The following is a 26,362-nucleotide window of genomic DNA, read 5'->3' on the forward strand; positions in this document are numbered from 1 at the left end:
AGGGTGCATGGGTCCTGGTCTGGTCAAAATAGTGCATGGGCCCTGCACATGCACTCTATAGGGTATAGGGTGCATGGGCCCTGGTCAAAAGTAGTGCACTATATATAGGGAATAGGGTGCATGGGTCCTGGTCAAAAGTAGTGCACTATATATAGGGAATAGGGTGCATGGGTCCTGGTCAAAAGTAGTGCACTATATATAGGGAATAGGGTGCATGGGTCCTGGTCAAAAGTAGTGCACTATATATAGGGAATAGGGTGCATGGGCCCTTGTCAAAAGTAGTGCACTATATAGGGAATAGGGTGCATGGGCCCTGGTCAAAAGTAGTGCACTATATATAGGGAATAGGGTGCATGTGTCCTGGTCAAAAGTAGTGCACTATATAGGGAATAGGGTGCATGGGCACTGGTCAAAAGTATTGCACTATATAGGGAATAGGGTGCATGGGCAGTAGTCCACTGATATGGAATATTGTGTCATGTGAGAGTCGGCCCTTGACTGTAACCTCAATGCCTATTACACGTTGTAATGTGACACCTTTTGATACATTGTCAGGAAGTCTTTTGTACGACATCTTCTAATGAACATTCTGAAAATCAAATCTAATCAAATGTTATGTCACATGTGCCAAATACAACAGGTGTAGACCTCACAGTGAAATGCTGACTTACAAGCCCTTAACCAACAATGCAGTTAAGAAAAATAAGTGTGAAGTAAAAAATAAAGATATAATTCAAGAGCAGCAGTAAAATAACAGTAGCAAATGATGCCTCTGGTTCCATACATTTTCATAATTTCCTTGTTGACAGGAATCTGCCATTGAAGCTAAATTCACCGAAGTGAATGCAGTTAACAAGCAACGGATGGCGAATCTGCAGTTTGCACAAGGACTTATGAATCAGGTGAGATACTCCTGAATGTTCAACAATCAATGTGGCACATCTTTATATAGATCCAGAATTTAAATGTCACATCATTCTAAATAAACATCATTTCCATTAACTTCTAAAAACAATAACCCCAGCCTCCTCTCCCTCTCTTTCAGCAATCAGACGTGATCGTCAGCAACAATGTCCAACAAGTCAGATCTGCTGCTCCGGGAGAAGAAGCCTGGAGGATCGAGAGTCAACTGAAAGACGAGATTCAGAGGAGGGAGCAGCTGGAGAAGGATCTAGAGAAAATCCAGACGGACATCTACATGTTGGAGGGCCAGAAGCCAGAGGACACCGTCGTCAAGAAGGAGATCATCAAGAAGGTTCCGGATCCGACTCTGGTCGACGAGGTCCACAATGTCCGTCAGAAACTGTCAGACGAAACCCGGGTCACCCGGGCCATGGACAACGAGCTGGAGGCGCTGAGGCTGAAGCTGCGCGGCATCGAAACAGAGATCAAAGAAGGAGCACAGCAGTACACCGTGAAGGAGGTGCTGCGTATCGAGAGGGACCGCGGCCAGGAGGAGGAGGTGAGGAGGCTCAGGGAGGAGCTGGAAGAGCTGAGGAGGAGGAAGACCATCAAGGACAACGAGGTGATCCAGATCACCAAGCAGGTGACGCTCCTGGCACAGCAGAAGTCCAAGGAGCAGGAAGTGATCACAGAGGAGGAGGTGATTAAAGTGCAAAACGACCCGCAACTGGAGAACGAGTACCGCATCCTCTTGGACAGGAAGCAGAAGGAGCAGGAGGGCAGGAAGCAACTGGAGGACGAGCTGCGCTTCCTCCAGGACAAGCTCCGCAGGCTGGAGAAGGAGAAGTCCATGGCCGAGGAGAAGATCTCCATCAAGGAGGTGCTGAAGGTGGAGAAGGATATCGCCTTTGAGAGGGAGGTAGAGAATCTCAGGATGCAACATGAGGATGAGAAGGCCAAGCACCGGTCTTCCCAAAGGGAGCGCGCCGACCTCCAGAGGAAGATCTCCAGCCTAGAGGAGGAAAAGTCAAGGGTCATAGTTCAGGAGAAGGTGAGGGAGATCGTCAGGCCTGACCCCAAGGCTGAGGCTGAAGTGGCCAACCTACGCATGGAACTGGTGGAACACCAGAGGAGGTACAGAGACGCCGACCAGCAGCTGAAATCCCACCAGGACGAGCTGAAGATGCTGAGAAACAGAGGTCCGCAGATCGAGATCAAGGAGATCATCAAGGAAGTCATCAAGTACAAGACAGACCCGCAGACCGAGAGGGAGCTGGAGAAACTCCGCAATGAGATTGTGGACAAGACGTACCAGACGGAGAAGTCAGAGATGGAGATCAGGCAGCTGAGGGACGAGATTCAGAGGTGGAAGGACACCAAGCCACAGGTGCAAATTAAAGAGAGGTGGTTAACGAGGTGCTGGAGTACAAAGAAAACCCCAAGACCAAGGAGGAGATTGAGATCCTGAAGAGGAAGCTGGCGGACGAGCAGAAGAAACGCCTGGACCTGGAGAGGGAGCGATCAGCTAATGAGGAGAAGATCCGGCTAAGGAAGATCGACCTGTCCCAGGTCAGGGAGAAGGTTGTCCAGCAGGAGGTGGTTAAGATGGAGGAGGACCCATTACTGAGGTCAGAGTGCAGCACCTTCACACAGAACATCAACAATGAACAGAGGCAGAGGGAGACCCTGAAAGAGGAGCTCTTCCAACTTCAGAGGCAGAAGGCCAACCTGGACGCACAGCTGGAGGAGCTGGAGCGAGAACGCCGAGCTCGGCGCGATGCAGAGCTGGAGATCCAGAGGCTGAGGGTCAGGTTGAACGAGATGGAGGTCAGGGACAAGGAGAACAGGGAGAGGGTCACAGTGAAACAGATGGTGGTTCTCCAGCAGGACCCCCAGCAAGAGAAAGAGCACTCCATCCTCAAGCTGCAGGTGGAGGAGGAGAGACACAAGCGCACCCTGCTGGAGAAGGAGCTGAACGTCCTGCTCCAGCAGCAGGTCACCCTGGAGAGGATGGTGGTGAAGGAGAAGGTTGTGCGCACCGAGACCATCCAGGTAGAGAAAGACCCGGAGGCTGAGCTGGAGATCGAGAAGATGACGAGGACGCTGGAACAGGAGAAGAGGAGGAGGCTCGAGCTGGACCAGGAGCTGGGCAGCCTCAAGTCCCGCCTGTCCGACATGGAGTTCACCAACACCAAGTCGTCCAAGGAGCTGGACTACATCCGTGACGAGAGCAGTCGCCTCCAGCAGGAGAACCAGAGGCTACAGAATGACATCCGCAGGCTGCAGTCCGAGATCCAGATCACCTCCACGGAGACCCGGAGCATCTCCAACTCGGCCCCCATGGAGAGCGGGAAGAACCTAGAGCTGAGGCTGGACTCACTGCAGAGGGAGCTGGCCGAACTGAGGGCCATCACCAGCCAGAAGGATGAGGAGATCGAGAAGCTACAGAAGAGCCTGTCGGCCATCCAGATCAAGAGGGAGCAGAGGGAGAGCCACCTGAGGAGATCCATCGTGGTCATCGACCCCGACTCGGGTAAGGAGATGAGGCCAGAGGAGGCCTACAAGCTGGGGCTGATCGACTGGAAGATGTTTGTGAACCTCCAGAGCCAGGAGTGCGACTGGGAGGAGATCAGTGTCAAGGGCCCCAAGGGGGAGTCCTCTGTTCTCCACGACAGGAAGTCTGGGAAGAAGTTCTCCATTGAAGACGCCCTGAGGGCTGGGAACATCACCAACCGCCAGCTGCAGCAGTACCATGACAAGGAGATCACCATCCAGGAGTTCGGAGTCATGGTGTCGGGAAAGACCAAGTGAAAAAGAAACATCTGCCCAAAACAACTTTTTTTTTAACAGTCTATGTTTCTGACGACCATGAGTTTGAAATGGGTGGCGTTTCTTGATTTTGGATTTCACTAGATTTGAATCTTCCAAAATGTTTTAATTCTGACGTACTTGATCTAACATTAAACAATATGTTAGTTTTATATGTATTCTCTCTCTCTCTCTCTCTCTCTCTCTCTTCTCTCTCTCTCTCTCTCTTCTCTCTCTCTCTCTCTCTCTCTCTTCTCTCTTCTCTTTCTCTCTTCTCTCTCTCTCTCTCTCTCTACAATGCACTGTTATATTTATTTTCAAACACATAATACACTATAAATACACAAACTGGTGTTCTGGTTTTAAGTGAGTGTTGGTATGGCTGTGTTTATAGCCAGTCAAATGTTGTAGAAGGGTTTTCTGTCTGTCCCTGGAATACGCTTGTTAAACTACTTACACTGGGTACAGGGCTAGAGGTAGTACTTTAAATATATTTTGTTTTGAACGTGGGGTTGAATTTACATACACAAGGATATGAACGGATATTGGTAATGTCGGTCTGTGGTATGCTACTGTCAAACGGTCTCTCAGTTGTCCTGTTTTTACACGTCTTCCATAAGAAATAAAACAGTCAAATGATAAAGGGTCAACTTGTTGTGTGTTTCTTTAAAACGTAGGCCAGTTTTAAACACACTATAGATTTACAAAGATATATTGCTTATAGATAAGCAAGATAAATAATCCTTAGGCATATGTTGCATACATGAAGCTCGTATTTATTGAAAGAAATATTACTGTACAGCTTTTCTTGAAAACCACCGTATTCCTGCTAATCTCAAGGACAGATCTGGTCATCGTACCAATCAGTTCCAAACAAATTCCTGAAGATAAGAGGATATGTTTTTAATAGTGAAAGAACAGTCCTCCCACCAACCAAACCAGCCAAAACCATCCACGGCTTTATCACAGTAGGCTACAGAAGGCTACAATAACATAAGGATACAGTAGACTACAATAACATTAGGATACAGTAGACTACAATAACATTAGGATACAGTAGACTACAATAACATTAGGATACAGTAGACTACAATAACATTAGGCTACACTAAGGTCATCATTACCCACATAAAAACATACTATATTATACTATGGTCTAAATACTGCAGTGTTACTAACATAATATACACCAGTTACTGTTTAATGAGGAGAACACCTCAACCAGAACACAAGACTCTACACCAGTTACTGTTTAATGAGGAGAACACCTCAACCAGAACATAATATATGCCAGTTACTGTTTAATGAGGAGAACACCTCAACTTGAACATAATATACACCAGTTACTGTTTAATGCAGAACATAAGGTTACTGTTTAATGAGGAGAACACCTCAACCAGAACATATAGACACAGGTTGGTGACAGGCCACCTATTGAGTTCGGGTCAACAGTTCTGAGCAATGCAACGGCCCAGACAACACCAGAAATATAAATATTTGTATTACAACTGTCACTTCTAAACGTTCGACCGGTTCTAGTCCCATTAAAGGGAAACGGTACAGAATCAGATGTGAAGAACAAACCAAGTTGATTAAAGCTTCGAGGTTTTGCTTGTTTGACACAGATAATGGTTATTAACAAGAGGACTCTAAAATCACCTCTTAGATGTGTTACTTCCACTAGATCGCTTTCTGAAGTACAACAGCGCTTCACAGAGATTCTGCTGACCCAAGTTCACAAGAAGACCCAAAGAGGACTCTAAAATCACCTCTTAGATCTGTTACTTCCACTAGATCGTTTTCTGAAATACAACAGCGCTTCACAGAGATTCAGCTGACCCAAGTTCACAAGAAGACCCAAAGAGGACTCTAAAATCACCTCTTAGATCTGTTACTTCCACTAGATCGTTTTCTGAAATACAACAGCGCTTCACAGAGATTCTGCTGACCCAAGTTCACAAGAAGACCAATAAACTGTGACAGACAATACTGTCCTTCTGATGGTAGGAAGGAAAGAACAGTGAACCACTGTTCTTTTAGAAATACACAATCATTTTCCTTTAGGGGGCACTGCCAATAAACTGCCTGGATCTCAAACCAGCAAAAGCCTCTCCAAACAAACCAACTGAAAACAAACATGACATTATCACAGTGGCTTTACATAATGACCATCTTGAATATTGTCACACATGAATAGACTCACTAATGATCAACCTCAACACACACCATTCAGAACAACCGACCCAGACTCACTAATGATCAAACTCAACACACACCATTCAGAACAACCGACCCGGACTCACTAATGATCAACCTCAACACACACCATTCAGAACAACCGACCCGGACTCACTACTGATCAACCTCAACACACACCATTCAGAACAACCGACCCGGACTCACTAATGATCAACCTCAACACACACCATTCAGAACAACCGACCCGGACTCACTAATGATCAACCTCAACACACACCATTCAGAACAACCGACCCGGACTCACTACTGATCAACCTCAACACACACCATTCAGAACAACCGACCCGGACTCACTACTGATCAACCTCACACACACCATTCAGAACAACCGACCCGGACTCACTACTGATCAAACTCAACACACCATTCAGAACAACCGACCCGGACTCACTAATGATCAACCTCAACACACACCATTCAGAACAACCGACCCGGACTCACTAATGATCAACCTCAACACACACCATTCAGAACAACCGACCCGGACTCACTAATGATCAACCTCAACACACACCATTCAGAACAACCGACCCGGACTCACTACTGATCAAACTCAACACACACCATTCAGAACAACCGACCCGGACTCACTACTGATCAACCTCAACACACACCATTCAGAACAACCGACCCGGACTCACTACTGATCAACCTCAACACACACCATTCAGAACAACCGACCCGGACTCACTAATGATCAACCTCAACACACACCATTCAGAACAACCGACCCGGACTCACTACTGATCAACCTCAACACACACCATTCAGAACAACCGACCCGGACCCACTACTGATCAACCTCAACACACACCATTCAGAACAACCGACCCGGACTCACTAACGATCAACCTCAACACACACCATTCAGAACAACCGACCCGGACTCACTACTGATCAACCTCAACACACACCATTCAGAACAACCGACCCGGACTCACTACTGATCAACCTCAACACACACCATTCAGAACAACCGACCCGGACTCACTAACGATCAACCTCAACACACACCATTCAGAACAACCGACCCGTTGTAAGTACTATAGCATTCTATTCTGGCCTAACAAGCAAAAAGGCAGTAACTGCTCATTAGGGTTCGAAAAATGAGTTAATGTAATTTTTTGCTACATTAAATACATGCTTCATCATGTGGACAAGTATCCTTCCTCTATTGTATTGTGTTTTGTAGAAAATAAGGGGTCATGTTAACAGTAACTGCATAAAGGTACTGTGAAACCTTCATTTAACCAGAGCCAATAGGGCTGTTCAAAAGGGAATAGGTTGCCATTTGGGATAACACCTCGGACACAGTGGACCGGACAGACCTTCCCCATGGGGCTTATGATAGGAAATGCACACAGTGGACCGGACAGACCTTCCCCATGGGGCTTATGATAGGAAATGCACACAGTGGACCGGACAGACCTTCCCCATGGGGCTTATGATAGGAAATGCACACAGTGGACCGGACAGACCTTCCCCATGGGGCTTATGATAGGAAATGCACACAGTGGACCGGACAGACCTTCCCCATGGGGCTTATGATAGGAAATGCACACAAATATAATTAGAACAATTAATCCTGGGATTTTGATGAAATGACTAAATCCGGTCTAGACAGATAATGTAATCTTGTGTTATGTAAGAAACACAACTCATCAATTTGTTAAAAATGGGTGCCTCACAAATGGCAACCTACCCCCCTACTTAACACACTACTTCAGACCAGCTCCTTATGGCCCCTTGTCTAAAGTAGTGCACTACATATGGAATAGGGTGCCATTTGTGATGCAAACTCAGGCCTAAGAGATGTCTTATCCAGAAATACCTTATGTCATCTGATTTAAATTCAGAGTCTGTGTTTATTGCATTGTCAGGATAATGTTGTAAGGAAATGATTTCACCACTATGAGGATTTCTATTTTCAATCTGCTTTTATGAATTAAACCCTTGAATGAAACATTCCTCATGTTCCGGGCTTCTATTCCGGAACATGCCAAATGTTCCATGGTCAGATGTCATTGAGGGGGAAAACAAAGGAGTTTAGAAGGTGTTCGATTGAATAAAACACTCATTAGGATAATGATGTAATAAGCATTGTTTTGGTTGAACCAGATTAGTAAAACCTGGGCTGTTTGTAACACAGGTGATTTACAGTCAAATATGAACAACTGTGTCTGTCTTTATAACACTGTATTGTAGGCCCTATTGTGAGGTGAGGGTTTACGGTAAAGAGAGAAACTCACTGTATTGTAGGCCCTATTGTGAGGTAATGGTTTACAGTAAAGAGAGAAACTCACTGTATTGTAGGCCCTATTGTGAGGTGAGGGTTTACAGTAAAGAGAGAAACTCACTGTATTGTAGGCCCTATTGTGAGGTGAGGGTTTACTGTAAAGAGAGAAACTCACTGTATTGTAGGCCCTATTGTGAGAGATCAAACTAATAAAAACATTTATTCGGTGGGGTGTGGGTCAAAGGTTAAATAGGCACACTGTAAAAAAAGGTTAATTGGTGGCAACATGTTACATAGCAATCAGACACACCTATCCTTCATAAAGACTTCTAGAAACAGATGTATCGTTGTATAGGCCTACAGATAGAAGGGGTTGTCTGGGTCTGTGAATATGACCTTCATCTCATCCATTCATGTTGGACTCTGTATTTTATCTGTCACATGCTCCGAATACAACAGGTGCAGACCGTCAAATGCTTATTTACAAACCTTTTCCCAACAATGCAGGGTTAAAAAGGTTCGAACACCACCCAACCCTCTAGTTGCACGAGGGCACATAAGAGCAACTAAATCTCTAGTCTAGATGAATGAAAGCATCTGATTGAATGTTGTCAAGTTGCTTTGTTGACTGTTTGGGTTGTCACTAGTTACCACAGCCACAAAGTCATAATTCTGTCTAAACCCCTCCTATTTCTATTTATTGTCTTAAAATTTTAAATGTAACCTTAACCACACTGCTCTACTAACCGTATGTCTAACCATGACCTTAAATGATGACCAAAAAGCACATTTTTGTTTTCATGAATTTGTATGATGTAGCCATACAACACTCCTTCCGTGGCCTCCAACTGCTTTTACATGCTAATAAAACTAAGTGAATGTTCTTCAACTGATTGCTGCCCGCACCCGCACCCACACCCGCACCCGCACCCACACCAGCACCCGCACCCGCACCTGCACCCACACCCACACCCACACCAGCACCCACACCCGCACCCGCACCCGCACCCGCACCCACACCCACACCCGCACCCGCACCCACACCCGCACCCGCACCCGCACAACTAGCATCACTACTCTGGACGGTTCTATGTGGACAATATGTGGACATCTACAAATACCTAGGTGTCTGGTTAGACTGTAAACTCTCCTTCCAGACTCACATTAAGCATCTCCAATCCAAAATTAAATCTAGAATCGGCTTCCTATTTCGCAAACAAAGCCTCCTTCACTCACGCTGCCAAATATACCCTCATAAAACTGACTATACTACTGATCCTTGACTTCGGCGATGTCATTTACAAAATAGCCTCCAACACTCTACTCAGGAAACTGGATGTAGTCTATCACAGTGCCATCCATTTTGTCACCAAATCCCCATACACTACCCACCACTGTGACCTGTATGCTCTCGTTGGCTGGCCCTCACTACATATTCGTCGCCAAACCCACTGGCTCCAGGTCATCTATAAGTCTTTGCTAGGTAAAGCCCCGCCTTATCTCAGCTCACTGGTCACCACAGCAACACCCACCCGAAGCACGCGCTCCAGAAGGTATATTTCACTGGTCATCCCCAAAGCCAACACTTCCTCTGGCCGCCTTTCCTTCCAGTTCTCTGCTGCCAATTACTGGAACGAATTGCAAAAATCACTGAAGCTGGAGTCTTCTCTAACTACTCTATCTCTCTCACTTTAAGCATCAGCTGTCAGAGCAGCTTACCGATCACTGTACCCATACACAGCCAATCTGTAAACAGCACACTCAACTACCTCATCCCCATATTGTTATTTATCCTCTTGCTCTTTTGCCCCCCAGTATCTCTACTTGCACATCATCATCTGCACATCTATTACTCCAGTGTTAATGCTAAATTGTAATTAGTTTGCCTCTATGGCCTATTTATTGCCTTACCCCCCTACTCTTCTACATTTGTACACACTGTACATAGATTTTTCTATTGTATTATTGACTGTATGTTTGTTTATGTGTAACTGTGTTGTTGTTTTTGTCACACTGCTTTGCTTTATCTTGGCCAGGTCGCAGTTGTAAATGAGAACTCGTTCTGGTTAAATAAATGTGAAATAAAAAATAAAGATGATGTAGTTAATTTGGATTTTGTGTATGTGGTAACTACGGGATTTGGGCAGACAGTATAAAGATTGGCTAAAACTGAAATCCCAGATCACGCGTTTAGGCGATGTCATGGCAACGTTGGCTAAGCAAAGCTCATGCGTAGAAACACGTCATCGGGACTAACGTTCGTGTTTCGCCGAACTGCGCATGTGCATGCAGTCAAAGGAACTCCTTCGATAAAAAGTCGTTTTTCAGATAAATGAAAACGTGTCAATTTGTCCCTTTCATGAGGTTGGAGTAATATCATGTTCAACTACTGAAGACGTCGGCTGCAATCTAGGTCGTACCTTTAGATTTTGAGAACATTAACAACTAAGGACGAATTTTCCACTTCTCTCATTGACTTGTTATACCGCAAACCACGACCTGGTATGTTTGTTCTTTTTCGTTAGCTTTCCCGGAAGTCTCGCGATGCTGTACCTCTGGACGTAGAAACTCTGTGGTTTGGGGTGACGCATGTGTTTTCTGGTGGGTGTGTTCTTTCGCGGTGTTTCAGTGCGACGTTTCAGTAAAGTTCTAAGATGGCGACGGTGCATCTGAGAATCGGGGACCTAGTTTGGTGAGATATGCATTTTTTTTTTAAAAACTTACTTTAATCGTCTTATTCCATTCGAATTTCATCGTTTCCCCATTGAATCCGTGTCGGGTCAACTCAAATCGCGCTTTTTCGTTACATTTGATCAGGTAGATGTGACAAAATATTCGTTTACTAACGGTAGTTGTCGATCGAACTCAAAACAAATCCGTTACTGCCTGTTTAGCCCGAGTCAGCATAGCCATTAGCTAGCCAGTAAACTACTTAGCTTTGCCGCACCCAGAGAAGTGAAACCGGACGCAACTGTATGTAAATATTGCTCAATCCATATTCTAGCTATATTTATACACTGGTTAGTTTAGCTATCTCTACATGTTTACTGATGACATCTGAAAAGTGTGTACTGTGATGTTTGAGAAACAACATCATTCTTAAATTAGCCAGTTTAGCTAGCTAACTAGATATTAATCTGGGGACTGTGCCACCCGGGACATCTTGTTCGAAGCCAATGTTTTACTGCGACGACGAATACAAGGGGTCGTGGAATTTATATTCTGAACATCTAAACGTTATCTCGATAATGCAACGTTTAAGCATCAATCAAATGGCAATGTTTTTGTTTTAGGGAAAGCTCGGGCGCTATCCTCCGTGGCCAGGCAAGGTAAGATCTGTCGAATTCAAGCTATCGACATCTGAACCCCCATGGTCGTTTTGACTAAGAATGGTATTGTATGCTAAACTGACTAGCTACACGTAAGTGATATTGTGATTTAACTTTCTTTGTCTTTCCAGGTCGTCAGTCCTCCAAAGGACCTGAAAAAGCCAAGAGGGAAAAAATGCCATTTTGTCAAATTCTTTGGAACTGAAGACCAGTAAGTAAACAAACCAACTACATCACTTCTCCCTAATATCCATATCTAGCTTGCTTCCATCACTTATCCAGTTGTGTGTGTGCAGTGCCTGGATAAAGGTGGAGCAGCTGAAGCCATACCACCCCCACAAAGAGGAGATGATCAAGATCAACAAGGGCAAGCGTTTCCAACAGGCTGTGGATGCAGTGGAAGACTTCCTGAAGAAGAAAGAGAAACAGGGGGGGAAAGAACAGGTGAGGTAGTTGTACCCCCCCAGACAGGCAGAAAGGAGCCAGAAAAGTCATTTCTAGACAGTTTTCTTCCGTTTCAGAGAACAGGCGAGGAGGGTATAATGTTGTAGTCAACAGGTGATGTCACCTGGATAACCCAGACACACTTTAGTCATTTAGCAGACACTTATCCAGAGCAACTAGGGTTAAGTGCCTTGCTCAAGGGCACATTGACAGTTCTTTTTCACCTATTAGGCTCTGGGATTCGAACCAGTGACCTTTTTGTTACTGACCCAACGCTCTTAACCACTAGGCTACCTGCCGCTTTCCGTAACCTCCATCCCTCAGCGTGAAATGTCTCTACTTGTGTTGCTGGATTGCTAGCTTTTCTGTGATGCAGCAGGAAAGACCGTTTCAGGAGGGCTGTTATGTGAGTTTTTGAGGCAGACGTCCAGGGTTCTAGTCTCGGTGGAAGCTGGAGGAAGTGGTATGGATTCTAGTCTCGGTGGAAGCTGGAGGAAGTGATATGGGTTCTAGTCTCGGTGGAAGTTGGAGGAAGTGGTATGGGTTCTAGTCTCGGGGGAAGCTGGAGGAAGTGGTTTTCTGGTTTTCTCCAAGTTCCTGGAGAGCTACCCTGGTAGGTTTCACTCCAACCCTGTTCCTGGAGAGGTGGTTTCCTGTAAGGTTTTAACTCCAACCCTGTTCCTGGAGAAGCTACCCTCCTGTAGGTTTACAATCCAACCCTGTTCATGGAGAGAGCTACCCTCCTGTAGGTTTACAATCCAACCCTGTTCCTGGAGAGCTGCCCTCCTGTAGGTTTTAACTCCAACCTTGTTTCTGGAGAGCTACCCTCCTGTAGGTTTACAATCCAACCCTGTTCCTGGAGAGCTGCCCTCCTGTAGGTTTTAACTCCAACCTTGTTCCTGGAGAGCTACCCTCCTGTAGGTTTTAACTCCAACCTTGTTCCTGGAGAGCTACCCCCCTGTATGCTTTCACTCCAATCCTAATCTAGCACATCTGATTCTAATAATTAGCTGGTTGATAAACTGAACCAGGTTTGTTACAACTGGGGTTGGAGTGAAAGGGTTAATGTGTGGCTCTGTTATTCCCACAGAGCTCTGAGGGGAAGGGGTTAATGGATGGCTCTGTTATTCCCACAGAGCTCTGAGGGGTGGGGTTAATGGATGGCTCTGTTATTCCCACAGAGCTCTGTGGGGTTAATGTATGGCTCTGTTATTCCCACAGAGCTCTGTGGGGTTAATGTATGGCTCTGTTATTCCCACAGAGCTCTGTGGGGTTAATGTATGGCTCTGTTATTCCCACAGAGCTCTGTGGGGTTATTGTATGGCTCTGTTATTCCCACAAAGCTCTGAGGGGTTAATGTATGGCTCTGAGGGGGAAGGGTTAATTTATGGCTCTGATGGGAAAGGGTTAATGTATGGCTCTGTTATTCCCACAGAGCTCTGTGGGGTTATTGTATGGCTCTGTTATTCCCACAAAGCTCTGAGGGGTTAATGTATGGCTCTGAGGGGGAAGGGTTAATGTATGGCTCTGTTATTCCCACAGAGCTCTGAGGGGAAAGGAGACTCTAAAGGAAAGAAGACACAAACTAAACCTCTGAAGATCCTAGAGGAAGATGACGAAGACCTCAGTGCCCTGAAAGACCCCTCTGAGAAGGTTAGTAGTGGACACTCAGAAGTACACCTAGTGTGGTGGACACTCAGACATACAGAAGCTGATATAATTTTAAAAGGGCCAATTGTCCAACACCTGCTGTGGTATCAGGTTACAGCTAGGTGTTGGTCCCACTCCCCTTTCAGCATCCTCAGATTGGCAGGAACTCACACAGAGACCACTGAAGTTCTCACTGACATACATCCCTAGTAGGTTCTCCAGTCTATCTCTACAGAGTGACTGTGTACCCACAGCCAGGTAAATACATCAGACATCTCACTAGATATAGGCACTCTGATCAGCCCTAGTGGGTTCTCCAGTCTGACTGTGAACCCACATCTCTCTCTCTCCCTGGTAAATGTATAGACTGTCTAGTCTACAAAGTGACTATCTAGTCAACCCCACACCCCAATAGGTGAAGTCTATCTACCGTAGTGACTGAACCCACAGGGTAGTATGTGTCTCTCCCTGGAAGCCCTGAGTGACGTCTCGTTACACACCAGGGGGCTGTTTCCCAGACACAGGTGAAGCTTAATCATGGACTAAAAAAAACATTTTCAATGTAGATTCTCTGTTGAGCTTGGTTTGTAATCCAGCACTAGACTAAACCCTGAGTCTGGGGTCCATCAAAACCAAAACAAATCCCTGTCAGACCTGACACTCCACATTATCATAGTGTATCTAGTCTTTAAAGTGACTCCAGGGGTAATGTCTCTCTGTCAGACCTGACACTCCACATTATCATAGTGTATCTAGTCTTTAAAGTGACTCCAGGGGTAATGTCTCTCCCTGACAGACCTGACACTCCACATTATCATAGTGTATCTAGTCTTTAAAGTGACTCCAGGGGTAATGTCTCTCTGTCAGACCTGACACTCCACATTATCATAGTGTATCTAGTCTTTAAAGTGACTCCAAGGGTAATGTATCTACCTGACAGACCTGACACTCCACATTATCATAGTGTATCTAGTATTTAAAGTGACTCCAGGGGTAATGTCTCTCCCTGACAGACCTGGCACTCCACATTATCATAGTGTATCTAGTCTTTAAAGTGACTCCAAGGGTAATGTATCTACCTGACAGACCTGACACTCCACTCCACATTATCATAGTGTATTTAAAGTGACTCCAGGGGTAATATCTCTCCTGACAGACCTGACAGATCTAGTCCTGACAGACCTCCACATTATCATAGTGTATCTAGTCTTTAAAGTGACTCCAAGGGTAATGTATCTACCCGACAGACCTGACACTCCACATGAGATGTATAGGACAGTTATTCTAGTTTATCTAGTGTCAACACAGTGACTGTAGTCAACGTCACACCTGTCTAGATGTAAAGGTAATGTAGTCTACAGTTTGACTGAGGGAACCACCAGGGTAATGTCTCCCTGAAGACCAGCCTTACACTGCACATCTATCGTTGCTTCTGTAGATGAAATACCAGGGTAATGTTTCCCTGAAGACCAGCCTTACACTGCACATCTATCGTTGCTTCTATAGATGAACTACATCTACATCCACATCTATTGCTTCTATAGATGAACTACCAGGGAGTAGAGTCAATCTGATCCACCCCACTCCCCAGTATTAGGCATGTAGTGTCTGTCGTCTTTAAAGTGACTACCAGGGTAATGTGTGTCTCTCTCCCCGAAGGACCTAACTGACTCTGACCCAGAGCCGTCCAGTGTTGAGCGACTAGGGGGCCTGGGAACTACTGGACCTGTCTCAGGATTCAAATGGGAGAGCAGTGTAGGTGGAACCCGTCTCACAGCCCGCCTGCCTTAACTTCCCCCTTCTCTTCCTCTCCCTTTGCCTTCGCACGCTACAGAAAGCAGGGGTTACTGACTGACCACTGGACCTGGGGAGGTAGAGGGTGCAGGGTTTTGTCCCAGCCCAGCACTAAGGTCTGATTTAGCTTGGTTATCTGAGATCTGTATGTGCTTTATCCTAATCCTTCCTGAAGAGGAAATATTTTTAGTCCAGGACTAGACTTAGTCTGTGTTGGGGGAACCCCCCCCCCCCAGTAAAGTGGTTTGACTTGATGTTTACCAGGATTTGCTTAAAAGCACATACAAATGGGAACTTTAGAATCCAGTTTTAGTGCTGAGCTGGAACAAAAGCCTGCACCCTCTGGTTACTCATCCAGGACCAGGGGTTGGTGACCACTGGGGTAGAGAGATGCTGAGTGGGAGTCCCTCTCCAACGTGACTAGTCAGAAGGAAACAATGTGATGAGGCGTCATGAGCTTTGTAATCCCAGTCATTCTAACGTGGCAGAAGAAAATATAGAGTTTCATATTGGAGCTAAATACTTGATTTTTCTGATTTTGAAGTAAACATTTCTGCTTCAAAAAACATCAAGCATTTTAAAGAAAAAGGGAACAAGTTATTTTTTTTGTGGCTTCTGCTTTACAGAAACATTTTCTCCATCCAGAAACAAAAATACTGCATAGGATTAGAATAGATTTTTACACCATATTAGAGATGGGAGTCTGTGACAAAGTTAACAGCAATATCAGCTGGACTTCAGCAACGACTGAGTATGAATCGTGACGCTAAACTTCTTCTCTGATATTCTCGTCTGTAAGACCTGCGGTTCATCCTGCTGGTCGTGGCAACGTCACATCGCTGAGGCTCAGTTTAGTCTGGTCCCTGTCATGTTGAAACACGTTACCAGGCATCCAACAATATCTGATCCTCTGTGCAGCGTAGACCTGTGTAGAATGCATTTCTGGAGCAATACCTCTATGGATGTCCCAAATGCCAGTCTAATTCCTGTATAGTGTATTACTATTGACCAGGGCCCATAGGACTCATGTTAAAAGAAGTGCACTATATAGCCTAGGGAATATGATGCAACCTCAATCAGGCCAGGGAGTCTCTTGAGAGAATACTACTACTACTAGTTTAGCAAATACTGCTACTACTACTACTGCCGCTACTACTGCCGCCGCTACTACTGCTGCTACTACTGCTGCTACTACTACTGCTACTACTACTGCCGCTACTACTACTGCTACTACTGCTGCTGCTACTACTGCTGCTGCTACTACTACTACTACTACTGCCACTACTACTGCTAATACTACTGCTACTACTACTGCCGCTGCTACTACTGCCGCTGCTACTACTACTACTACTACTGCCACTACTACTACTACTACTACTACTACTACTACTGCTGCTACTGCTGCTGCTGCTACTACTGCTACTACTACTGCTACTGCTACTGCCACTACTACTACTATAGCTACTGCTACTACTACTACTACTATAGCTACTGCTGCTACTACTACTACTACTACTATAGCTACTACTACTACTACTACTATAGCTACCACTGCTACTACTACTACTATAGCTACTGCTGCTACTACTACTACTATAGCTGCTGCTACTACTACTACTACTATAGCTACTGCTGCTACTACTACTACTATAGCTACTGCTGCTACTACTACTGCTACTACTACTGCTACTACTACTACTGCTACTACTACTGCTGCTACTACTACTGCTACTACTACTGCCGCTGCTGCTACTGCTACTACTGCTACTGCTACTGCTACTACTACTGCCACTACTACTACTATAGCTACTGCTACTACTACTACTACTATAGCTACTGCTGCTGCTACTACTACTACTACTATAGCTACTGCTACTACTACTACTACTATAGCTACTGCTGCTACTACTACTACTATAGCTACTGCTGCTACTACTACTACTATAGCTACTGCTGCTACTACTACTACTATAGCTACTGCTACTACTACTACTACTATAGCTACTGCTGCTACTACTACTACTATAGCTGCTACTACTACTACTACAGCTGCTGCTGCTACTACTACAACTACTATAGCTACTGCTGCTACTACTACTACTACTACTATAGCTACTGCTGCTACTACTAGCTACTGCTGCTACTACTATTACTACCGTTGATACTACTACTGTTACTGTTGATACTACTACTACTACTGCTACTACTACTACTACTGTTACTGTTGATACTACTGCTACTACTACTACTACTGTTACTGTTGATACTACTACTACTACTACTGCTGCTACTACTACTGCTGCTGCTACTATAGCTACTACTGCTACTACTACTATAGCTACTACTACTATTACTACTACTACTACTACTATTATAGCTACTACTACTGCCACTGCTACTACTACTACCACCGCTACTACTACTATAGCTACTGCTACTACTACTATAGCTACTGCTACTACTACTATAGCTACATAGCTACTGCTACTACTACTACTAGAACTACTGCTACTACTATAGCTACTACTGCTACCACTGCTACTACTACTAATATAGCTACTACTACTGCTGCTACTACTATTACTACTATAGCTACTACTACTAATAATATAGCTACTGCTACTACTACTACTATAGCTACTACTAATAATAATAATATAGCTACTGCTACTACTACTACTATAGCTACTACTACTACTACTGTTACTGTTGATACTACTACTACTACCGCTGCTACTACTGCTGCTGCTACTACTACTACTACTACAGCTACTACTGCTACTACTACTATAGCTACTACTACTATTACTACTACTATAGCTACTACTACTACTACTACTGCCACTGCTGCTACTACTACTACCACCGCTACTGCTACTACTACTATAGCTACATAGCTACTGCTACTACTACTACTAGAACTACTGCTACTACTATAGCTACTACTACTGCTACCACTGCTACTACTACTACTACTAAGAGGCCTACCAGGTCGCAGCTGAGCCTTCTGTGAGCTCGTGAGGTCTACCAGGTCGCAGCTGAGCCTTCTGTGAGCTCGTGAGGCCTACCAGGTCGCAGCTGAGCCTTCTGTGAGCTCGTGAGGCCTACCAGGTCGCAGCTGAGCCTTCTGTGAGCTCGTGAGGCCTACCAGGTCGCAGCTGTGAGCTCGTGTGGCCTACCAGGTCGCAGCTGAGAGCTCGTGTGGCCTACCAGGTCGCAGCTGAGAGCTCGTGTGGCCTACCAGGTCGCAGCTGAGAGCTCGTGTGGCCTACCAGGTCGCAGCTGAGAGCTCGTGTGGCCTACCAGGTCGCAGCTGAGAGCTCGTGTGGCCTACCAGGTCGCAGCTGAGAGCTCGTGTGGCCTACCAGGTCGCAGCTGAGAGCTCGTGTGGCCTACCAGGTCGCAGCTGAGAGCTCGTGTGCCTACCAGCAGCTGAGAGCTCGTGTGGCCTACCAGGTCGCAGCTGAGAGCTCGTGTGGCCTACCAGGTCGCAGCTGAGAGCTCGTGTGGCCTACCAGGTCGCAGCTGAGAGCTCGTGTGGCCTACCAGGTCGCAGCTGAGAGCTCGTGTGGCCTACCAGGTCGCAGCTGAGAGCTTGTGTGGCCTACCAGGTCGCAGCTGAGAGCTTGTGTGGCCTACCAGTTCACAGCTGAGCCGTTGATGCTCCTAGACATTTCCACTTCACAATAACAGCATTTACAGTTGTCCAGGGCAACTCTAGCAGGTCAGAAATATGACAAACTGGCTTGTTGGAAAGGTGGCACCCTATGACGGTGCCACGTTGAAAGTGACTGAGCTCTTCAGTAAGGCCATTCTACTGCCAATGTTATCCTATGGAGATTGCATGGCTGTGTGTTCGATTTTTATACACCTGCCAGCAACGGGTGTGGCTGAAATAGCCGACTCCACTCATTTGAAGGGGTGTCCACATACTTTTGTGTGTATTTATCAAGAAGCTGATTACACAGCATGATCATTACACAGGTGCACCTTGTGCTGGGGACAATAGGTCACTCTAAAATGTGCAGTTTTGTCACATAACACAACGCCACAGATGTTTCATGTTTTGAGGGAGCGTGCAATTGGCATGCTGACTGCAGGAATGTCCACCAGAGCTGTTGCCAGATAATTAAATGTTAATTTCTCGACCATAGATAATTTGGCAGTACGTCCAACCCGCCTCACAACTGCAGACCACGTGTATGGCGTCGTGTGGGCGAGTGGTTTGGTGATGTCAGCGTTGTGCACTGTGACCCATGGTGGGATGGGCAGCCATAAGCTATGGACAACGGACGCAATTTTATCGATGGCAATTTGAATGCACGGACATACCGTGACATTGTCCTGCCATTCATCCGCCGCCATCACCTCATGTTTCAGGAAAATGTTGGTCAGACCAGATACTGACTGGTTTTCTGATCCACGCCCCTGTTTTTTTTTTTAATTAAGGTATCTGACCAATAGATGTATATCTGTATTCCCAGTCATGTGGAATCCATAGATTAGGGCCTAATTAATACATTTATTTAAATTGACTGATTTCCTTATGAACTATAACTCAGTAAAATCTTTGAAATTGTTGCATGTTAGAGAATACGTGTAGTGGTGGGAGGTTAGAGAATACTGGGTAGTGGTGGGAGGTTGGGGAATACTGGGTAGTGGTGGGAGGTTGGGGAATACCGGGTAGTGGTGGGAGGTTGGGGAATACCGGGTAGTGGTGGGAGGTTGGGGAATACCGGGTAGTGGTGGGAGGTTGGGGAATACCGGGTAGTGGTGGGAGGTTGGGGAAATACCGGGTAGTGGTGGGAGGTTGGGGAGTGGTGGGGGTAGTGGTGGGAGGTTGGGGAATACCGGGTAGTGGTGGGAGGTTGGGGAATACCGGGTAGTGGTGGGAGGTTGGGGAATACCGGGTAGTGGTGGGAGGTTGGGGAATACCGGGTAGTGGTGGGAGGTTGGGGAATACCGGGTAGTGGTGGGAGGTTGGGGAATACCGGGTAGTGGTGGGAGGTTGGGGAATACCGGGTAGTGGTGAGAGGTTGGGGAATACCGGGTAGTGGTGGGAGGGTGGGGAATACCGGGTAGTGGTGGGAGGGTGGGGAATACCGGGTAGTGGTGGGAGGGTGGGGAATACCGGGTAGTGGTGGGAGGGTGGGGAATACCGGGTAGTGGTGGGAGGTTGGGGAATACCGGGTAGTGGTGGGAGGTTGGGGAATACCGGGTAGTGGTGGGAGGTTGGGGAATACCGGGTAGTGGTGGGAGGTTGGGGAATACCGGGTAGTGGTGGGAGGTTGGGGAATACCGGGTAGTGGTGGGAGGTTGGGGAATACCGGGAAGTGGTGGGAGGTTGGGGAATACCGGGTAGTGGTGGGAGGTTGGGGAATACCGGGTAGTGGTGGGAGGTTGGAGAATACTGGGTACGGGTAGTGGTGGGAGGTTGGAGAATACTGGGTACGGGTAGTGGTGGGAGGTTGGAGAATACTGGGTACGGGTAGTGGTGGGAGGTTAGAGAATACTGGGTAGTGGTGGGAGGTTAGAGAATACTGGGTAGTGGTGGGAGGTTAGAGAATACTGGGTAGTGGTGGGAGGTTAGAGAATACTGGGTAGTGGTGGGAGGTTAGAGAATACTGGGTAGTGGTGGGAGGTTAGAGAATACTGGGTAGTGGTGGGAGGTTAGAGAATACTGGGTAGTGGTGGGAGGTTAGAGAATACCGGGTACGGGTAGTGGTGGGAGGTTAGAGAATACCGGGTACTGGTAGTGGTGGGAGGTTAGAGAATACCGGGTAGTGGTGGGAGGTTAGAGAATACCGGGTAGTGGTGGGAGGTTAGAGGATACCTGGTAGTGGTGGGAGGTTAGAGGATACCGGGTAGTGGTGGGAGGTTAGAGGATACCGGGTAGTGGTGGGAGGTTAGAGGATACCGGGTAGTGGTGGGAGGTTAGAGGATACCGGGTAGTGGTGGGAGGTTAGAGGATACCGGGTAGTGGTGGGAGGTTAGAGAATACTGGGTACGGGTAGTGGTGGGAGGTTAGAGAATACTGGGTACTGGTAGTGGTGGGAGGTTAGAGAATACTGGGTACTGGTAGTGGTGGGAGGTTAGAGAATACCGGGTAGTGGTGGGAGGTTGGAGAATACCGGGTAGTGGTGGGAGGTTAGAGAATACCGGGTAGTGGTGGGAGGTTAGAGAATACCTGGTAGTGGTGGGAGGTTAGAGGATACCTGGTAGTGGTGGGAGGTTAGAGGATACCTGGTAGTGGTGGGAGGTTAGAGAATACCGGGTAGTGGTGGGAGGTTGGAGGATACCGGGTAGTGGTGGGAGGTTAGAGCTGTCTTTTCCAGCCCTGGTCCTCCAGTACCCCCAACCCTGGTCCTCCAGTACCCCCAACCCTGGTCCTCCAGTACCCCACCAGTACAGTTTAGTTGTATCCCTGGACAAAGACACCTCATTCAACTCATTGAGGACTTGATGATTAGTTGACCAGTTGAATCAGGTGTGCATGTCCAGGGTTACAATAACAATGTGTTCTGTTGGTGGTACTAGGGGACCAGGGTTGGGGGTACTGGAGGACCAAGGTTGGGGTTACTGGGGGACCAGGGTTGGGGTTACTGGGGGACCAGGGTTGGGGTTACTGGGGGACCAGGGTTGGGGTTACTGGGGGACCAGGGTTGGGGTTACTGGGGGACCAGGGTTGGGGTTACTGGGGGACCAGGGTTGGGGTTACTGGGGGACCAGGGTTGGGGTTACTGGGGGACCAGGGTTGGGGTTACTGGGGGACCAGGGTTGGGGTTACTGGGGGACCAGGGTTGGGGATACTGGAGGACCAGGGTTGGGGTTACTGGAGGACCAGGGTTGGGGTTACTGGAGGACCAGGGTTGGGGTTACTGGAGGACCAGGGTTGGGGTTACTGGAGGACCAGGGTTGGGAAACACTGGTTTAGACAATACTGCTAGTGGTTTACAATACAGTAGTACTGCCAGTAGTACTACCAGTTAGAGAATAGAGAATACCACTAGTAGGTTATCAGAGAATAGCACTAGTTTAGTACTATCAGTTTAGAGAATACCACTAGTAGTACTACCAGTTTAGAGAATACCACTAGTAGTACTACCAGTTTAGAGAATACCACTAGTAGTACTACCACTTTAGAGAATACCACTAGTAGTACTACCAGTTTAGAGAATACCACTAATAGTACTACCAGTTTAGAGAATACTAATAGTACTACCAGTTTAGAGAATACCACTAGAGGTTTAGAGAATAGCACTAGTAGTACTATCAGTTTAGAGAATAGCACTAGTAGTACTACCACTTTAGAGAATACCACTAGTAGTACTACCACTTTAGAGAATACCACTAGTAGTACTACCACTTTAGAGAATACCACTAGTAGTACTACCAGTTTAGAGAATACCACTACTAGTACTACCAGTTTAGAGAATACCACTAGAGGTTTAGAGAATAGCACTAGTAGTACTACCAGTTTAGAGAATAGCACTAGTAGTACTACCACTTTAGAGAATACCACTAGTACTACCACTTTAGAGAATACCACTAGTAGTACTACCACTTTAGAGAATACCACTAATAGTACTACCAGTTTAGAGAATACCACTAATAGTACTACCAGTTTAGAGAATACCACTAATAGTACTACCAGTTTAGAGAATACCACTAATAGTACTACCAGTTTAGAGAATACTGAACTCTCTTCCATTGTAGCCAGTACAGGATGATTCCCATTTCAACAGTTGAACTCTCTTCCATTGTAGCCAGTACGGGATGATCCCCATTTCCACCACTTTCTGCTCAGCCAGACTGAGAAGGTAAGAGGGAAAGTTTGCTGAACGTTCGTTCAACATTTTTGCTTGGTTTGTGGGGGGTGCTGGTTGGTTTTGCAGCTGTTGCACTGTGACTGCACACTGTTGGGGTTCTAAGGGCTCAGGGGGTGAGGTTCCCCCTAGGAACAGATCTAGAATCAGCTTTCCCTCCCCTAATCTGACCCAAGATCAGCGTCTACGGGCAACTTCACCCTACTCTGTTAGGTGGGAGAATAACATAGGAGTGTGTATGAGCTTCATAGGAATAACGTCTGCGTTCCAATTGTGTATCCTTCTCTTGAAGACTCTTACGCTCCCCATCGTGGATTTCAGAATGGTGGAAACTGACTTCGTCCAGCCGGTGCTTAGCCGGCGCTGGTCCGGTGCTTTTTAAACCCACCATGGGGAGTGTGCAAGTGCACTTCAGGAGAAGGGTATAGAATCAGGAAGCAGACAGTTTGGAGACCTTTTTTTGTTGTTGTTGCTTCTTAACTGTTTTCTCAATTGATCATTAATTAACCCTTTCTTCCCCTACCTTTTTCTGTGTGGTGTAGATCAGTTTTATTAGGTAGTTTAATTCAATGTAAATGTTTATCCGTACACTACTGTGGCGATTCCTTTTACATTTCACTGGTACTTCTATGGGGCACCGTTTTGAATTAAATGAATGAGATGGTTTATTTAGTCTGGAAGCAGGTGAAATGTATTGTTTGTAGAGCTCCCTTCCCTCCCTTCTCTCTCTCCTGCTGCTCTTGCATGGATCTCTCTCTGAATCCTTCCTGCATCCCAGATGACACCCTATTCCCTGTATAGTGCACTACTTTTGACCAGAATCCAAAACCCCATTCCCTGTATAGTGCACTACTTTTGACCAGAATCCAAAACCCCATTCCCTGTATAGTGCACTACTTTTGACCAGAATCCAAAACCCTATTCCCTGTATAGTGCACTACTTTTGACCAGAATCCAAAACCGAATTCCCTGTATAGTGCACTACTTTTGACCAGAATCCAAAACCGAATTCCCTGTATAGTGCACTACTTTTGACCAGAATCCAAAACCCTATTCCCTGTATAGTGCACTACTTTTGACCAGAATCCAAAACCCTGTTCCCTGTATAGTGCACTACTTTTGACCAGAATCCAAAACCCTATTCCCTGTATAGTGCACTACTTTTGACCAGAATCCAAAACCCCATTCCCTGTATAGTGCACTACTTTTGACCAGAATCCAAAACCCCGTTCCCTGTATAGTGCACTACTTTTGACCAGAATCCAAAACCCTATTCCCTGTATAGTGCACTACTTTTGACCAGAATCCAAAACCCTATTCCCTGTATAGTGCACTACTTTTGACCAGAATCCAAAACCCTATTCCCTGTATAGTGCACTACTTTTGACCAGAATCCAAAACCCTATTCCCTGTATAGTGCACTACTTTTGACCAGAATCCAAAACCCTATTCCCTGTATAGTGCACTACTTTTGACCAGAATCCAAAACCCTATTCCCTGTATAGTGCACTACTTTTGACCAGAATCCAAAACCCTATTCCCTGTATAGTGCACTACTTTTGACCAGAATCCAAAACCCTATTCCCTGTATAGTGCACTACTTTTGACCAGAATCCAAAACCCTATTCCCTGTATAGTGCACTACTTTTGACCAGAATCCAAAACCCTATTCCCTGTATAGTGCACTACTTTTGACCAGAATCCAAAACCCCATTCCCTGTATAGTGCACTACTTTTGACCAGAATCCAAAACCCTATTCCCTGTATAGTGCACTACTTTTGACCAGAATCCAAAACCCTATTCCCTGTATAGTGCACTACTTTTGACCAGAATCCAAAACCGAATTCCCTGTATAGTGCACTACTTTTGACCAGAATCCAAAACCCCATTCCCTGTATAGTGCACTACTTTTGACCAGAATCCAAAACCCTATTCCCTGTATAGTGCACTACTTTTGACCAGAATCCAAAACCCCATTCCCTGTATAGTGCACTACTTTTGACCAGAATCCAAAACCCTGTTCCCTGTATAGTGCACTACTTTTGACCAGAATCCAAAACCCTATTCCCTGTATAGTGCACTACTTTTGACCAGAATCCAAAACCCTATTCCCTGTATAGTGCACTACTTTTGACCAGAATCCAAAACCCTATTCCCTGTATAGTGCACTACTTTTGACCAGAATCCAAAACCCCATTCCCTGTATAGTGCACTACTTTTGACCAGAATCCAAAACCCTGTTCCCTGTATAGTGCACTACTTTTGACCAGAATCCAAAACCCTGTTCCCTGTATAGTGCACTACTTTTGACCAGAATCCAAAACCCTGTTCCCTGTATAGTGCACTACTTTTGACCAGAATCCAAAACCCTATTCCCTGTATAGTGCACTACTTTTGACCAGAATCCAAAACCCTGTTCCCTGTATAGTGCACTACTTTTGACCAGAATCCAAAACCCTATTCCCTGTATAGTGCACTACTTTTGACCAGAATCCAAAACCCTATTCCCTGTATAGTGCACTACTTTTGACCAGAATCCAAAACCCCATTCCCTGTATAGTGCACTACTTTTGACCAGAATCCAAAACCCTGTTCCCTGTATAGTGCACTACTTTTGACCAGAATCCAAAACCCTGTTCCCTGTATAGTGCACTACTTTTGACCAGAATCCAAAACCCTGTTCCCTGTATAGTGCACTACTTTTGACCAGAATCCAAAACCCTATTCCCTGTATAGTGCACTACTTTTGACCAGAATCCAAAACCCCATTCCCTGTATAGTGCACTACTTTTGACCAGAATCCAAAACCCTATTCCCTGTATAGTGCACTACTTTTGACCAGAATCCAAAACCCTATTCCCTGTATAGTGCACTACTTTTGACCAGAATCCAAAACCCTATTCCCTGTATAGTGCACTACTTTTGACCAGAATCCAAAACCCTATTCCCTGTATAGTTCACTACTTCCTCAGGCAACACTACGCACTCTGAATCCCCCTCCTCGGGCAACACTATGCACTCTGAATCCCCCTCGTCAGGCAACACTATGCACTCTGAATCCCCCCCTCAGGCAACACTATGCACTCTGAATCTCCCCCTATGCACTCTGAAT

The 26,362-nt window shown here is 46.1% G+C and overlaps 2 protein-coding genes across 2 annotated transcripts in view; both read left to right on the forward strand.

The window, feature by feature from the left end:
* LOC112226281 (periplakin-like) overlaps positions 1–4,354 on the forward strand; it is a 52,436-nt gene extending 48,082 nt beyond the window's left edge. Inside the window, 3 exon segments of the mRNA XM_042316670.1 lie at positions 810–902; positions 1,046–2,302; positions 2,305–4,354. Coding sequence (XP_042172604.1) covers positions 810–902; positions 1,046–2,302; positions 2,305–3,714 — 2,760 coding nt within the window. The 3' untranslated portion in view covers positions 3,715–4,354.
* Positions 4,355–10,860: 6,506 nt separating this feature from the next.
* LOC121845395 (putative oxidoreductase GLYR1) overlaps positions 10,861–26,362 on the forward strand; it is a 36,687-nt gene continuing 21,185 nt past the window's right edge. Inside the window, exons 1-7 of the mRNA XM_042316666.1 lie at positions 10,861–10,869; positions 11,500–11,535; positions 11,667–11,746; positions 11,832–11,979; positions 13,522–13,632; positions 15,289–15,384; positions 23,190–23,243. Coding sequence (XP_042172600.1) covers positions 10,861–10,869; positions 11,500–11,535; positions 11,667–11,746; positions 11,832–11,979; positions 13,522–13,632; positions 15,289–15,384; positions 23,190–23,243 — 534 coding nt within the window. The remainder of the gene's footprint in view (positions 10,870–11,499; positions 11,536–11,666; positions 11,747–11,831; positions 11,980–13,521; positions 13,633–15,288; positions 15,385–23,189; positions 23,244–26,362) is intronic.

This window comes from Oncorhynchus tshawytscha, unplaced genomic scaffold (genome assembly GCF_018296145.1).
Source record: "Oncorhynchus tshawytscha isolate Ot180627B unplaced genomic scaffold, Otsh_v2.0 Un_contig_6540_pilon_pilon, whole genome shotgun sequence".
In the NCBI taxonomy this organism is placed as follows: Eukaryota; Metazoa; Chordata; class Actinopteri; order Salmoniformes; family Salmonidae; genus Oncorhynchus; species Oncorhynchus tshawytscha.